The sequence below is a fragment of the Aquarana catesbeiana genome, linkage group LG03 (assembly GCF_042186555.1).
Source record: "Aquarana catesbeiana isolate 2022-GZ linkage group LG03, ASM4218655v1, whole genome shotgun sequence".
Lineage (NCBI taxonomy): Eukaryota > Metazoa > Chordata > Amphibia > Anura > Ranidae > Aquarana > Aquarana catesbeiana.
In genome coordinates, this window is record NC_133326.1 from 702,768,594 (window position 1) to 702,786,478 (window position 17,885).

Sequence of the window (17,885 nt, forward strand, 5' to 3'; positions counted from 1 at the left end):
AGGAAGTGGGTCCTGAGACCCGTCACCCGACTGGCCGAGAGGAGAAGTGATCCTATTGGCCGCCGAGGAGGAGGAGGGAGGAGACGCAGGGGAAGCCGTCGTGAAGCACAGGGGGAGGAAATGCTGGGCAGCTAGGTAAGTGCGGGGTTAGTGACTGACCGAGCAACTGACTGACCGACTGGGAGGGTTTTCTGGCAAGTGGATTGTTTGCCACCCCCCCCAAACAAAAATATACCACCAGCCACCATTGAGTATGATGTAGCCCTTTAAAAGCGACATTTAAACAAACAGGGTTTCCCCTAACGTTCAAACCAGACCCTTATCCAGGTATGCAGCCTGGTTGAACAAGATAGGGAGGGTAGCAAGCGTGCCCCCCCCCCCCCCCCCCGAACCATACCAGGCCACGTGCCTTTCAATATTGGGAGGTACGTTGCAAGGGTGTGTGGCCATACTTGGGTGGGGTGGCACTGATGAGGAGGCACTAATATGCAGCACTGATGGGCACTGATAGGTGGCACTGATGGGCACTGCTGGGTGGCACTGATGAGCAGGTACTGATGGGCACTGAAAGGCAGCACTGATTGACATCACTGATGAGCACAGATTGGCATTACAGATAGGCACAGAATGGCATTACTACTACTGGTCACTGTTGGAGCTGCACTGTAATCAGGGCGCTGATGATCAGTGCCCTGATTGCCTATACAAGTCTCCCCTGTGAGGAGATGCCCCTGCGAGGAGAGACGATAAATGGCATCTCCTTGTTTACATGTGATTGGCTGTGATTGGACACAGCCGATCACATGGCCATGGCTCTTTACCGAGATCAGGGTTGCGCCATGTCCCAGGGACATGGCACACCTGCAATCGCCATGCTGCATGCTCCCTGGGGGGCACGCTGTCAAGACGAAACTGGGTGCCGTCATATGACTGGGCCCAAGAATGAGAGCCGTCGGAAAATCCGATCGTGTGTATGGGGCATTAAACAATAGTTTTTTTTTTTTTTTTTTTTGTTTTTTTTTTAATAGTTTGATATGGTTGCCTGTCTGTGTCAATGCTGGGGAAAATTCATCCTCTATGATTGTCCTGTTCACTACATTTATGGGAAATACACAATTTTGTAGTTTGTCACAGGAACAGAAGGGGAAATCTTTCACTGGGGACACCTCTTTTGGTGACAACTGCCTAAGAGGCAGTTTTGCTTATTTTTGATTTCCTTTCTCATTAACTTGGGGTAAGAAGGACTTTATTCTAAAGGGGAAGTGTCACCAATTGAAACAGAGCCAATAACAACACAAGAAAAAAATTCCACATATCCCATGGGTTCCACATATTTTTAGTTTAAGTCTGCATTTATTTTTATGTGCACAAAATGGCGCTGTCCATTGGGGCTGTTTATCCTTCATTGGATTTTTCTACTTTTTCTGTTGTTCTCATTGAGCAATCTGTATATAGGCAAGGCGTATCTATTGCTGTGTTGTTCTGAATTGTGGAACATGCGCACTCACTCCCTCTTTTAATCCCGGCCATTAAAAATAAGTTTGGTGGCGTGGCTTGGACGGGATCGGAGATGGCCGCTTGAGAGGAGAGCTCCGGCACACTGAGGACGATTTTAGCTTCTTCTAACATCACCGCCAGCCAGATTAAGCCATGGGTAAGCCGAATAGAAGCACCTCGGCACCCCGCTCCACCAAGGAGACAGAGAAACAATCCGGGACACAGCTAAGTAACAACATCCCGGACATATTTCGCACAAAGGCCGCAACCCTCCACGAGGAGACACAGGCATCCAAGGCCTCATCCCTGGCCTCGCTTAGCTGCTCCGCGATCGCGACGGCGGACATTCACAGCGCAACATCCGCAATCCCATCCCTACTGGATCTGCAAAGAGACCTGCAGAGGGTCGCTCTGGACATAAAACATACCCTAACAACTGCCATATCAGATCTGAAAATGGACATCCAGTCAATGCATAATCGCCTATCTGAAGTGGAGGAATCATCTCAAATACAGGCAGCTGCAATCAGGCAAGTACAAAAAGCACATGATATGCATCTCCCACATATCTTTGAACTCCACAGACAAGTGGAAGACCTCGACAACAGAGGACGCAGACATAATATCAGAGTAAGGGGGGTCCCTGAAGGCATAGATCCATCTGCACTGACGCAGACAGTTTGCACTATATTCAATGAACTCCTTGAATGGCCTGCAGATACCCTCATTGATATGGAGAGAATCCATCGTGCACTAAGACCACCTCCCCAGGACACAGAACCCCCTCGGGGCATAGTGTGCTGTCTAGTAAACTTTCCGCTTAAAGAGGAGATTCTTAGAAAGGCGAGAGATAGAGGCCGCATTTTATACAATGGTGCAGACATTAAATTGTTCCAAGACCTATCTCAGATAACATTACAAAACAGACGCACACTACGCCCCCTGCTGGAAACACTACGGGCACGCAACATACAATACAGGTGGCAGTTTCCATTTTGCCTCGCAGCCACCACCAGAAGTTGCACCGCACTCCTCAGAACACCAGAAGACCTCCCCATGTTCTGTGAACAACTCGACATCCCAGCAATTGAATTACCGGAATGGTACTCCTTCTACTTCCCATCGGAACCTTGGAAGGCAGTATCCTACAATACTTCACCAAAAGCACAACGCCACAGATCCAGACGCCGAAGACTGGACCCCACATCCCCGGGAGAACGCTTTTCACATCGAGATGTACCACCGCATGCCATGAACCGCGTTGACACCCCGCGCAGGAATTACAGAGATGACTAATTTAGTGCTCAACATACCCCAGTGTCATATACTGTGTATGCCTTTTCTATATGTAAGATGACGGAATCTCTTCAGAATCAAACTATCAACTGAGATACTGTGTTCTATCCAGAAAAGTACCCTATTGTGTTACGAATACAAACACATCTCTTCAACTCCATTGGACTGAATCTCCAAAGACATACAGAGGCTAAATACCACATAATTTTCCCAAAACCCTTTTGCCACAAGTTATTGGGAAAGGTAAAAGTTCTAATTTTTGATTGACTCAACAGTTAACCGACCCCCTACAGTGGTAAGAAATACATACCCCAAGTATAACAAGGAAGGGGATTTTTATTAACTGCCTCGATGGAAGTGGTCCTATATAATCTCTTGTTTTTGCCGTTTTTATCTTTTTGCAATTTCTTTTTTTTTTTGTTTTTCAAATGTTTTCTCTCATGTGTCTTGCTGTAACAGATAATATACAGTCCTAGGCTGCACAATAGTGGAGGGGGAACCAGTCCATTTGTTGCAGACTGATCCTCCCCCCACTATGCTATGCTAGCCGCTCGTGGATCCGTGGGACCCGCTTCCCTACTCTGGGGGGGCGGAGCCCGGGAACCGTATCGAGGGGTAAACAGACACAGGGAATTCCCAATAGACATGGGGAGTCTCCTTATGCTAATATTCAATACAATTTACTCACAGACACCCCTATGCAACTTACTCAGACTGAACCCTCATAGTAATGAAGAGACTACATCTTGCGCAATTACTCAAAAATTCTATCACCACAAATTAATGGGGATAGGTAAAAGGTTTAGTTTTTGAAAGCCTTAACAAATAACCTATTCCTTAAAGCGAAAATAGTTATATGATCAATTCATAGCAAAAATTTAAATCCACTCCTTGAGTAGATATGTTTTTTCTTGTATGTGTTTCTTTTTTTGTTTATTTAAAACTCTCGATGCAATGTAACAGAAAACGATTAGTACTAGGATGCAAAATAGTGGTGGAAGGGACGACCCCTTGATTTGGGCTGATCCCTCACCACTATGAAAGGACAGCCCTTCTTGGCTTCGAGGGACTTTCTCCCCTAATGTGGGGGGCGGGACCCGAGAGCTAAAAACAGGAAGTAATTAGACAAGGGGAACTCCCATCTAACATGGGGTATACCCTAAGGTTATAGTTAGCACTGTTGGCTATGTTTATTTGTTTTATTTGTTTTAGTAAGATTTGAATGAGTAGAAATACATACACTTAAAGAAGTCTTGATCATAGACTCAGAATCTTAAAATTCACCTAAGTAACATTTGATCTGGATAGATTAATCATTAATCAGTGGGCTTACCAATTCCATGACTAAAGAAAGAAGGGGGAAAAAAAGGGGGGTTTGTATACAAATATCCCCCTTACAACCACGGCTTACACCACATAGTTAACTCTTAACTTTATCTCTTTATCACCCCATCGCAACACACTTGAAGACACATTATTGTACCTTACTAGTCCTTATGTGTGCCGACACCTCTGATCACCTTCCAGGTTTATTGTCCCACCACAGTAGTCCTATTGGACCCTAACTGACACTCCGGAACCCCTTGTAACTAGGTGGTTAGGTTTTCCGGTAAAAATCATACACAGAGCGTGGATTATTCACGACTGTGCAAGCTAATACTTTCTCATACCCCAGGCTACAATTCGTGGCGAAGTAACGGATAAACGTACGATCTGAAACCCCTTTACCCCCTCCCCCTCTGGTCATCTACCTCCTCTATAGCTCTACCTATTATTCTTACTACCCTAGTGCCTTGTGAGGGCTGCTCTTCCAAACCACACATATACCCCTCCCCTCTCCCTCTAGACTCTTAAAATGCTTTCGAAGCAGAAAACCAGTAAGATGCAAATCTCACTAAAATGCTTATCCGTTAACGTTAAAGGCCTAAACCTACCAGAAAAGAGGTCACAAGTCCTTGCAGCTCTGACAAAACACAAAGCACACTTTATCCTACTTCAGGAGACACATTTCAGAACTAACGCCATACCCAAATTGACAAACCACAGCTATAAACAAGTCTTTCACTCCACCAACCAGGAATCCAAAACAAAAGGAGTCTCAATCCTCATTTCCAAACAAGCTGACTTCCAAGTGACACACATTAGTTGACCTGGACGCAGATTTATATTCATAAAAGGAACATACGCAGCCAAACCCATCACCATAGCCAACATTTACTGCCCAAACGAACACCAAGTGTCCTTTGTCAAAAAAATATGTGAATTTCTACAAAATTTCCAAACCGGTTTACTGCTATTAGGAGGCGACTTTAATGTACCATTAAATCCCAGCCTCGACACTTCCACAGGTACATCCACACTTACATACCGGGCCTTACGCCAAATGAAACTTCAATTACAAAACCTTACCCTTCATGATACCTGGCGCACCATGTACCTATCTGATAAGGACTATACATTCTATTCAGCCCCACACCAAAAATATTCTAGGATAGACTATCTATTCCTATCGCAAAATGATTTACCCTTACTCACGCAGGCGACTATTGAACCAATGTTTCTATCAGACCACCACCCTATCTCAGTAACACTCACCTTCCCCGAAAAAAGAGAAATTACCAAAATATGGTGACTGAACCCCGCACTACTTAAGGACCCTGACAATTTGACCCAGTTACACTCTCGCATACAAAACTACTTCAGAGAAAACACCCCAGACATCGCACCAATCACTATATGGGAAGCACATAAGTGTGTACTAAGGGGGGAAATCATTACACTCACATCCACAATCAAAAGGAGACGTCAGGAACAAATTAGATCTTTGATCCAGACCATAAACCGACTAGAGGCTACACACAAGCAAACAACATCACTAAACACACTACAGGAACTACTACAAGCCCGCTCTGCATTACTAGACATATTAGGAAAGCGTACCAGAAGGAGATATATCCTTCAACAGAAAGTGTTCTATGAACACAGCAACAAGAGCGGGAGACTGCTCGCTCGGGCAGTCCAAGCAACCAAAGCACCCTCTAGAATCCACATGATTCGAGATAAACATAACACTCTTCTCTCCAAAAATGCAGATATAGCCAAACACTTCGAAGAATATTACTCTAAACTGTATAACATAAACCAACATATCGACCCTAAACCAAAACAGGACGACCGAAAGTCCCAACTAAAAGAATTTTTAACACAGTTCTGCCCCAAACTGATCACCTCTCAACAAGCAGAATCCATGGAAAGCCCCCTGTCCTCAGAGGAACTCCAACTAGCAATCAAACAGATGAGCGTAGGCAAGAGCCCAGGCCCAGACAGTTTTCCATTAATATATTACAAAAGCTTCCAAGATATTTTGATTCCAGAAATGCTTAAATCCTTTAACTCCCTCGCAGACTCGCACACATCAACAAGCAGATTACTAGAAGCACACATAACCCTCATACCAAAGGAAGGCAAGGATCACACACAAGCCCCGAACTATAGACCGATTTCTCTACTGAATGTAGATATCAAACTATACGCCAAAATGCTGGCAAATAGGCTACTACCATTTATCCCTGGTCTCATATCCCCCGATCAAGTTGGGTTTATCCTGGGAAGAGAGGCAAGGGATAACACTATCCGTACCCTAAATATACAACATTGGCTAGCCACTTCTGGAACCAAGGGCTTTCCCCTATCCCTGGATGCTGAGAAGGTGTTTGACAGGGTGGCCTGGGACTACATGCAGGAGGTCCTCAAGGGCATAGGCCTCAAGTCCCGCATGTATACACATATCAACGCACTATATACTAACCCCTCAGCCAGGGTAAGAGTCAATGGCCTCCTGTCAAACGCCTTCTCGATAAGCAACGATACCCGCCAGGGATGCCCACTCTCCCCACCGATCTATGTCCTGACATTAGAACCCCTACTGAACAAAATGCGCAACAACTCAGATATTAAAGGAATACCCATTGCACATAAAGAGTTTAAAGTAGCCGCTTTCGCGGATGACATTTTACTTACCCTCCAAGAACCTCGAATCTCCCTACCCAACTTACTGAGAGATTTAAAACATTTCGGAGAATTATCTAACCTAAAAATTAACTATGCCAAATCCAATGCCTTGAATGTATCTCTTACCCCGCAAGAAGTAACCCATGCCCAATTACACTTCCCATTTCATTGGGAAAAAGAAGCCATTACGTATCTAGGAATACGGATTACTGAACGAACATCAGACCTGTATAATCATAATCGCGCAAAAGCACTAACTAAACTTCAAACAAACTTTAAAGAATGGGCCAACTTAAACATTTCCTGGTTCGGCCGCGCAGCCTTAAAAAAAAATGATTGCTCTCCCCCGCCTCTTATACCTCATGCAAGCAATCCCTATACACTTACCCCCCTCCTTTTTTGCCAAATACAAAAGCCTTTCTTTGGAACAAAAAATCTCCACGCATAAAATATACCCGATTAACCCTCCCGAAACTTAGAGGGGGAATCGGCCTTCCTGACTTATACAAATACCACATGGCATGCCATCTGGTCAGGATTGTGGACTGGAAGATACACAATATAGAAAAAGAATGGGTGACAATAGAACACCTTTATACTCGCACCCCCACTCATATTCTCCCCTGGCTTCATCCAAGACTATGGCCTCAGACTCTCAAGACACACCCCTTTTATATATCCCACTCTAATGGCCTTTAATAAGGCCATAACAGTGCATAAATTATCCACACATATAGGACCTCTTACCTCCATACGAGGAAACCCAGAATTTCCACCTGGTGAAACCTTGAAATTCCTACAAACTGAATGGCCACATAAAGAGATAAAGGCCCACAAATTTTTTGACAAGGGCACTATACGTTCATATCAAGACCTGAAATCTGAATTTCATCCAAATACGTTCCCTTTCTGGTCCTACAGACAAATAAGACATTATTTAACATCTAAAAGCTCAACTGCAATATGGACTAGAAAATTAACATTTGAACACCTCTGCTCAAGCGACTCCCCTTAGAGACATATCATCTCTCAAATCTACTCAATGCTCCATGACGACGACCCAACAAAACCTTCTGAAATCCCACGATACTCATGGGACACAAACCTACAACTCACACTGACAGAAGGAGACTGGGAAACCATATACTCTTACGCACACAAAGGGTCAATGAATGTAGCGATACAAGAAAATGGTTACAAAATCATAACTAAATGGTATAGGACCCCATCGCGATTGCACAAATTCTCTCCATCTATACCTGATGTATGTTGGAGATGTAAAAAAGCAGTAGGTTCCATGATACACATTTGGTGGGAGTGCGACTCCATCCAGATTTTCTGGAGGGAGGTCCACTCCATCATAGAACAAGTCTCCACATACACCTTAAACTTCACCCCTGCTCAATATCTATTGCATCATACTACACTTCCCAAATATGAGTACTTTAAATCCCTGGCCATGCATATGGTCAATGCTGCAAGACTATGCATTCCAACCCACTGGAGAACAACAGACATACCCACAATTAGGGAATGGTTACAGAAAATATCCAAGATAGCAGAAATGGAAGAACTGATCTCTATAGCTCAAGAGCGCATACAAAAATTCACAACCACTTGGGCCTGTTGGAACCACTTCAAAACGAAGGATTATTATAAATCTTTATTCCCAACATAAAGTGCAATAATTCAGATCCCTCCCCATTACTGGATTCCACAGTTTTCCCTCCTCCCATTGTGCGGGAGGGAAGATAAAGCATATAATAGAAGAGCAGCCCTCACCCCCCCTTCCTCCCCGCCTACCCCACTATCCCCTTTTCTAAAATTACACTTAATCATATTCTCCCGTTTCTTAATATTTAAGCCCCCTCTTTAAACACCACACACGGGAAGTTTTCTTTGATCAAAATGTCATAAGCTGACTAAAAGGGAAGATCATACAAACACCATAACTAACCATTCGGTACCAAATAAGCCTTTAGAGACACGCTATCTTGAACAAAGCTAAACTAAGTCAAATGCTCTAAATGATATTTAAAGGAGCATCTCTATCTCAAAATCCAACTATACCGAATATAAATACAAGACTCTAAGGGACAAAAATTTAAAACATATTGTTCGATTTTCCATGACTTAAGATGTAAAATTATGCTTGTTTTATTTACTTGTGTGAAACACGGAAGCCTCTTCTCTTGTACTTTATACATATGTAACACAGGTTGTAAAAGTTGTATGTATAATTGCTTGAATAAAAATCTTTTATGGAAAAAAAATAAAATAAGTTTGGTGCGTGATGCTGCCTCATGGCCACTCCCTCTGATGACGTCCACTGTGACAAAACTCATTGGGTGGGGCCAGGGATGGTGACGCCAGCCAGGACACGGAAGTGGATGGATGGGCAACATGTGGAACACGTTCCAATGCTTGTATTTAATTGCATGACCATGCTTGTTTTACTGTTGGCTTTGTGAGTATTTTAAATCTCGTCGTTTTACCTACCATACCAGACCTTTTTTGGAGGACAGTTTTGAGCATAATGAGGAAGGTCTGTTGGAGTTCCAGTGATTCCCTTGCCACAGTGATTATACACAGAGCATTTTCTGACCATACGTTATAGGTGGTCCCATTATTCAGTAAGGTGGATTTTAGTGGCGGCTGGTGCTCAATATTTTAGGGAGGGCGGCCCCCCTTGGGAGATGGACGGTGGCGATCAGTGGCCTTACCTTAGGAGGCCGATGATGTTCCTCACTCCAGCTTGCCAAGTCAAGAGCCGGGGCCATTGCGAAGTCCTAAGATTCCCTGGCCAATCGGGTCTTAGGACCCGCTTCCTGACTGGCCGGGAGGAGAAGCAGTAAGACATTAGCAAAAATTAAATTGCTAATGTCACACTAATGGGTGGGCTCAGGGCCTCTGCGCCCCAAGCCCACCCTTATTGGAAGCCAATTAGAGCCTCATATGCTTAAAAGTTCCCTATTGAAATCCATGCGTCCGGCACCCTGCATGTAGATCAGGGTCCGGGTACATGGATAAGGGGGGCGGCACCCCTGCACCCCTTATGGAGCGGTCGCCACTGGTGGATTTATATACACGAGTGCTGTTTTGGTGGAGGCTTTTTCTGCTACCACTTCTGTTAAGGGGGAACCCATCTTCTTCAGAAGATTCATCACCGATTTCATTTTGGTACATTTTATTTGAATCTTTACACATTAGTTGTGTTGGCCTTTTCTACACAGTATATGGACTTCTTTTTGATGGTCACTCTCTTTTGTTACATTATAGTATTTGTATATGTTGCATTTATATGTGTATGTATTTGCTTATGATTGCTTTCCCACGAGCGTTGCACTTATTCTAATGCCCCGTACACACAATCGAAAATTCCGCCAGCAAAAGTCCGATGCTTTTGGTCGGAAAATGCAATCGTGTGTATGCTCCATCGTACTTTTGAGCATGTTCTCAATTTTTCGGTCAGAAAAAGTTCCGATCGGAAATTCCGATCGTCTGTACAAATTCCAACGCGCAAAATTACTATGCATGCTCGGAAACAATTCGACACATGCTCGGAAGCATTGAACTTCATTTTCTCGGCTCGTTGTAGTGTTGTACGTCACTGTGTTCTTGACGGTCAAAAGTTCAGAGAACATTTGTGTGACTGTGTATATGCAAGGCAAGCTTGAGCGGAATTCCGTTGGAAAAACCATCCAAGTTTTTTCCGACGGAAATTCCGCTCTTAAGTACAGGGCATAAGTTTACAAAAAAATAAAAATTACAATAATATTATAACAGTGAGGAAGGACTAGAACAAAACTCGTTGTGTATTTTTTTTTATGATGCTTCTGGGGTCCTGGTGACCCCATTCTGTTCATTCCTTGCCCTGGTGTCACAAAGGGGCCTGTTTATATATTTAAATAAAAATTGTATTGTGTTTAATATGTTTATTTCCTGTGATCATCAGCTCCATTCAGTGGCCATAATGTGGCATTTTTCTGAAATACTGAAATCAGGAAAATATATTGTTATGGCCACTAGAAGGAGATGACAATCATAGTAAATACACATTGCAAGGATTCACACATTAATTGTTTTTATTTTATAAATAGACCCCTTTGAGAATCATCAAAAATCTGTCCAAAAGAGTGGCAGTTGCTCTACAAAGGGCCCCCCTTATACTCACCTTGCCAGCACTTCCTCTCCGCTCCTTTTTCAACAACAGCCTGCCCTAGAATAAGCAGTGTTGGTGAGCCAGGGGAGCTGTGATGTCACTGCCCCAGTCATGTGAAAGTATTCATGGCTACCGATTGGCAGTTAGACCCAAGCACTGTCATAGGGGATAAAAGAGGAAGGACTCCCTAGTGCCGCACATCCATGAAGTTTAGTAGTAGTGATAAGAGTGGCAACCTCAACCTGGGATCCCACCAGGCCATGCACCCAACGCATTTCAGTTCTCCCCTGGAGCTTAAGCTCTGGCGGCAGAGAGGGGGCATGGTCTGGCGGGAGCCCAGGCTGAGGTTGTCACTCTTATCACTATCACTAGACTTCATAGATGTGCGGCACTAAGGAGTCCTTCCTCTTTTACCTCCAGTGAATACATGAGCTGGGATGAGCTCCTTCTCTTTCTGGCACTCCTGATTTGAATGCAGAATCATCTAGATCGGGGATCTCCAAATTACAGCCCTCCAGCTGTTGCGGAACTACATGTCCTACGAGGCATTGTAAAACCTCACATTCACAGACATGACTAGGCATGATGGGAACTGTAGTTCCTGAACAACTGGAGGGCCATAGTTTGGAGACCCCTGATCTAGATTACTCCCCATACTGACGGAGCCTGAGCGGCACACTAATCTATTGTGGGTCACTGTCAGAGGGAAGGGGGTCACATAAGCCAAAGAAGCCATATCAGTCCAAGTTGAAGTAGACATCTGTTGCAATTGATTTGGCCACCTCTCTTTGATAGATGAGGTTGACCATGTTGATAGATTCATTGTTAATGATGAGGGCTGTGACTTCTGAAGGATTAGATGTGGGGACATTGATTTTTTTACTGCTTTGGTTGGCGTTTCAGACCAATGAAGAATAGAGGTCTCTGGGTAACACTTAATCCTGTCATCGATTGCCTTGGTATTCAAGTCATGAATAGAGCTCCAATAAGGTTGGAATATGAACAGATCTCTCTTTTATTCCAGAAGTCCCCATTCCATAAGCCAATCAAAAGATGTGCAGTGGTTGGCAATGGAGGAATTTTAAACAACAGCTTTTGTGGAACTGAAATTGACCGGGCTGACTTTGTGTTTAGGTAAGAGTAAAATAAGATAATACCCAATGAAGCAATCTAAATTGACTATGGGCCTCTCCCACCTTTAGCTATACCGTGTTCTAAATGAAATTAATTCAAATTGAAAACTGTCTGAATTTTAAAGGAATTATTCATTATTACTATGTACTGTACACTTTAGTGTTCAGCCTTGAAGTGATTGTAAAGACTATTTTTTCCCTATAAAAAATAACACACATGTTATGCTTACCTGCTCTGTGTAATGGTTTTGCACAGAGCAACCCGAATCCTCCTCTTCTTGGGTCCCTCTTCTGTGCTCCAAGCTCCTCCCATTGGTTGAGTGCCCCCACAGCAAGCAGCTTGCTATGGGGGCACCCGAGCCGAGTCACAGCTCCCTGTGTCCATTCAGAAACAGAGCCATGACCTGGCCCTACCCCTCTCTCCCCTGATTGGCTAGTTAACTTTGATTAAAATCAGTGGCAGCCAATGGCGTCACTGCTGTGTCTCAGCCAATCAGGAGGGAGAATCTCAGACAGCTGAGACACTCGTGGACATCGCTGGACAGAAAGGGACCTCAGGTAAGTGTTAGGGGGGCTACTGCACACAGAAGGCTTATTATCTTAATGCAAAGAATGCATTAAGATGAAAAAAAACCTTCTACCTTTACAACCACTTTAAGACTTTGGCATCTGCTGGTTATAACTCAACATTGCAGCTCAAGTCTCTGCAGTGCACACCTGACCTAATCAAAAGTGCTTAAGTTGACTGCTGGACATTTAGCCTGAGCCCGACTGACAGATTAATCTGTCTGCTCATGCATGGAAATGTATTGCAAAAGAGCTCTCACATTTCAACCTCACATTACATAATCGGGTTCTGCTAAGTAGTGCCACACAATGGATTTGCTTTGCTTCTGCTATAGGGCTAGGAGCCTATTCTGGCCAGTGGCAGCTTGTGGTCCCCCCCCCACACCCCCCCCTCGCTGTCTGCCGGTCAACCGGCACTTACCCCAACTAGGCGGCAGGCACATCGGGCAGCGGCAGGTGGGGATAGGACATCGGCGGGCACATCAGGCAGCGGCAGGGTTCGGGGCATCAATGGACGTCAGGCTGTGGCGGGCATCGAGCAGCGGCTCCTGTGTCTTCTCATCCTCGCTTGCACCGTGCGTCTCCTCCCCTCCTCCTAGGCATCCACCCCTGCTACTGGCTCATTAAAAACAATGCACTCCCTGTGTGGTTAATGTCATATCTCAGCAGAAATGGCATATCTTAGCAGAAACACAGGATCTCTGTCTTCTCTACTAACAGAACAGATGTCTGTTGGGCCCGCTGATTGGCTCCCGCTTTGTCCAATCACAGTGGGAGCTGGCCGCCGGCGTGCCACAAACCAAGAAGTAAAAATCATGTACAGGTATGTGATGTTTGCCTGTAGTTGCTGCCGTGCATATACTGTACATGGGGTGGTCGGCAAGCGGTTAAGTAACACTTACAGGTCTTGTCTCTCCCCAAGACGGTAATTGGGTAGTGAAAGGAGAAGCAGCAAATTGATAAGCTCATCTTTTTGCTCACTCCTCCTATCCACAAGTTCCTTGCTATCATATAAACACTGCAACACAGCTGACTGTGCTGCTTTACACTCTTCCAGTCTGAGCTCTGCTGTACAGGGATTGCAGTATGGTGATACCAGGTCAGATCCAGGTATTTTACGCAGCTTACATTTTAAAAAAAAATGTTTTATTAATTGTATTATTGGATACGGTACTGAACTAACTTTTGTAAAGTTCCGCTTTAAGATTAAAAAAAAATATACAAAAATTACTAAAAATATGCACTTAATGATAATGCACTGCACTTTAATTTATTGCAGGTTGAATTTACCTCCGCTGAACTGGACCAATGACGTGGGGACAAAAACCGATGTCGTCACTGCAAACCCAAGCATCCTAGTGAATAAGTGAGAGCAGTGTCTTCCTAACCACTTCAGCTCCGGAAGGTTTTACCCCCCCCCCCCCCCCCTTCATGAATAGGCCATCTTTTGCTATTCGGCACTGCGCTATTTTAACTGGCAATTGTGCGGTCATGCAACACTGTACACAAATTAAATTTTATATTATTTTTTCAGACAAAAAACACTTTTTCTGGTTGTATTTAATCACCTCTGGATTTTTATTTTTTAATATTTAAACGAAAAAAAAAAAATTATAAAAAAAAAAAAATATTTTTAACTTTCTGTTATAAAACATATTCCATAAAAAAAAATTCAAAAATCAGATCTCTTAACCACTTCAGCCCCGGAAGATTTGGCTGCTGAATGACCGGGCCATTTTTTGCGATTCGGCACTGCGTCGCTTTACCTGATAATTGCACAGTCATGCGACGCTGCACCCAAACAAAATTGATGTCCTTTTTTTTCCCCACAAGTAGAGCTTTCTTTTGGTGGTATTTGATTGCCTCTGTGGTTTTTATTTTTTGCGCTATAAACAAAAAAAAGCGACAATTTTGAAAAAAAAAAGCAATATTTTTTACTTTTTGCTATAATAAATATGCCCCAAAAATATATAAAACCACATTTTTTTTCCTCAGTTTAGCCGGTATGTATTCTTCTACATATTTTTGGTAAAAACAAAAAAAATGCAATAAGCGTATATTGATTGGTTTGTGCAAAAGTTATAGGGTCTACAACATAGGGGATAGTTTTATGGTATTTTTTTTTTTTTGATAATTTTCTTTTTAGTAGTAATGGCGGCGATCTGCAATTTTTATCATGACTGCGACATTATAGTGGACACGGACACTTTTGACACTATTTTGGGACCATTGTCATTTATACAGCGATCAGTGCTAAAAAAAATACACTGATTACTGTGTAAATGACACTGGCAGGGCAGGGGTTAAACACTAGGGGGCGATGAAGGGGTTAACTGTGTCCTAGGGAGTGATTCTAACAGTGAGGGGGAGGGGCTACCTCGGACATGACAGCGATCACTGCTCCCGATCACAGGGAGCAGTAGATCTGTCATTACACAAAGCAGAACAGGGAAATGTTGTTTACATAGGCACTTCCCCATTCTACCTCTCCACACCGCAATCGTGGGCCGCCGGAGAACACCGAGTTCCCGGGACCCGCGTGCACACTCCCGCGGCGTGCAGCAGGTGCGCGCACGCCCGAAAGGCAGCAAATTTAAAGGAACGTACCTGTATGCCAATTTGCCTGCCTGTTCCATTCTGCCGACGTACATCTGTGTGCAGCGGTCGGCAAGCGGTTAATAAATTTTGGCCAAAATGTATTCTGCTACATGTTTCTGGTAAAAAAGAAATCCCAATAAGTATATATTGATTTGTTTGTGTAAAAGTTATAGTCTACAAACTATGGTATATGTCCTGGAATTTTTATTTTTCAGTTTATTTAATACTAGTGATGGCAGCAATCAGGGACTTATAGCAGGGTGGTGGGCAATCTGACGCTAACTGACAATTCGTGGGAACTAACTGCCACTGACATTACTAGTGACATTATTACAGTGACCAGTGCTAAAAATATGTACTGTCACTGTACTAATGACACCGGGCAGCAAGGGGTTAACGTCTAGGGCGATCAAGGGGTTAAATATGTGCCTAACCAGTGTTTATGTGTGAACTGTGTGCTACTTTTACTGGGGATCTAGCAATGAAATCCCCTGTCACTGAACACAGCTGTGTTGTTTACAATCACAGAGGTGTGTTCGGGAAAGATCAGAGCCGATTATTTGGATCCTGTGATCAATTACTGGCCAGGACCCGGTGATCGGCATTTGCTGTGAGGAATCACAGCATGGGCGGGCGTATGCGTACCCCCTATCCGGAAAATATACATGATTCTGCGCAGCCAGCCTGCACTGTCACGGTAAATGTACAGTGTGCGGTCGGCAAATGGCTAATATGAAATAGAATTACTTCTAGATTATTTATATTTGCCATCAATATTTAGGTGTTGTGAGAGTGCTGTACTCTGCTACTGTGTGAAAAGGGTATTCTATCACACAGGATTCTCATTTAGCCAGGTTGAGGGTCTCCAGGGTGCTTGTGGCCTTCAGAGGGAACTGGTTTTTCAGTGGTTGGTGGCACCCAGGTTGGGACCTGGAGCCTAGAGATTTTGTAGACTTTGGTGGGATAAAATCTCCAATCCTGGTTTCAGGAACCACCAGCACAGTATTTGGGCAGATGTGTGCTGGGCTTTTAGAAGAATCATGTCTGTGGTTTTGGGCTCCACCCCAGCAGACAGAGGAACTCTCAAATTACAGTCATTCTGAAGGACCATTCCTGGTTTCCTTTGCCCTTTTACCCTGCAGAATTAACTTTCTTTTCTGTATATCTATAGATAGAAGGTTTGGGGTTTCCCATTCAGCCAGGTTGAAGGACTCCAGGGTGCTTGTGGCCTTCAGAAGGAAAGTGTTTTTTCAGTGGTTGGTAGACCAGGATGGGACCTGGAGCCTAGAGATTTTGTAGAAACTTTGGTGGGATAAAATCTCTAATCCTGATTCCTGGTTTCAGGAACCCCCAGCACACTAAATAGGCAGGTGTGTGCTGAGGTTTTAGAAGAATCATGACTGTGGTTTTGGGCAACACCCCAGTAGACAGGGGAACTCACAAATTACAGTGACTTTAAAGGACCATTCTCGTTTTCCTTTGCCTCTTTACCCCGCAGAAATAACTTTCTTTTTTGTATATCTATAGATGGAAGGTTGGAGGTTTCCCATCCAGCCAGGTTGAAGGACTCCAGGGTGCTGGTGAGGAGGGTGATGTAGAGAAAACAAATCTTCAAACTCTTCCTATATGGGCAGTATGGTGTCTAGTAGTCTGCATCGCCATCAAGTTGTTTAGTGCTTTAACATCCAGCAGATTCTCAGATACTGGTCCAAATCATTTGGTGGAGGGGGGATTATGGTGTGGGGATGTCTTTGAGGGGTTGGGCTTGGCCCCTTAGTTCCAGTGAAGGGAACTCTTAAGGAGTCAGCATACCAAGACATTTTGGACAATTTAATGCTCTCAACTTTGTGGGAACAGTTTGGGGATGGCTCCTTCCTGTTCCAACATGACTGTGCACCAGTGCATAAATTAAGGTCCATAAAGACATGGCTGAGCGAGTTTGGGGTGGGGGAACTTGACTGGCCTTCACAGAGTTCTGACCTCAACCCAATAGAACACCTTTGGGATGAATTAAAGCGGAGACTGTGAGCCAAGCCTTCCCGTTCAACATCAGGGCCTGACCTCACAAATGCGCTTCTGGAAGAATGGTCAAACATTCCCAGAGACACACTCCTAAACCTTGTGGACAGCCTTCCCAGAAGAGTTGAAGCTGTTATAGCTGAAAAGGGTGGGCCAACTCAATATTGAACCCTACGGACTAATGCCCCGTACACACAGAAGATGCAGTCTCTCGTATGACCACAGCCTGGGGACACAGATGTCATCTGCTGCTTTCCGGATCTCTGGGACTTCTGGACCAGACTGCCCTCCCTTAGATAAGGACTCCTCAGGCCACCAATTTTGCTTTTAAATAATTCGCCCACTTCTGCAGTTTCTCTAGCGTTGCCTCCCTCTTTGTTTTTTTTATAGTTGTGACCCCTTGATAACATTTTTTTTAGGTAAATTCTACTCTCCTGTGTGTGTTTTCATCCAAAAAGGACAGTTTGTTGGTGACGATTCAGGTACATTTCTAAAGTACAATGTGAAATTAACAAGGGACAACAACACCAAACAATCTCCTACAGATTAAATAGAACAACATATCAACATATCAATTGTGTTGTGGGAACTTGTCACAAAAA

The 17,885-nt window shown here is 44.0% G+C and overlaps 1 protein-coding gene across 1 annotated transcript in view; it reads left to right on the forward strand.

Moving 5' to 3' along the window:
* Positions 1 to 17,885, forward strand: part of LOC141133606 (alpha-2,8-sialyltransferase 8E-like) — an 88,429-nt gene that overhangs the window by 56,768 nt on the left and 13,776 nt on the right. Inside the window, exons 5-6 of the mRNA XM_073623083.1 lie at positions 11,991 to 12,100; positions 13,946 to 14,032. Of these exons, the coding sequence (XP_073479184.1) occupies positions 11,991 to 12,100; positions 13,946 to 14,032 (197 nt within the window). The remainder of the gene's footprint in view (positions 1 to 11,990; positions 12,101 to 13,945; positions 14,033 to 17,885) is intronic.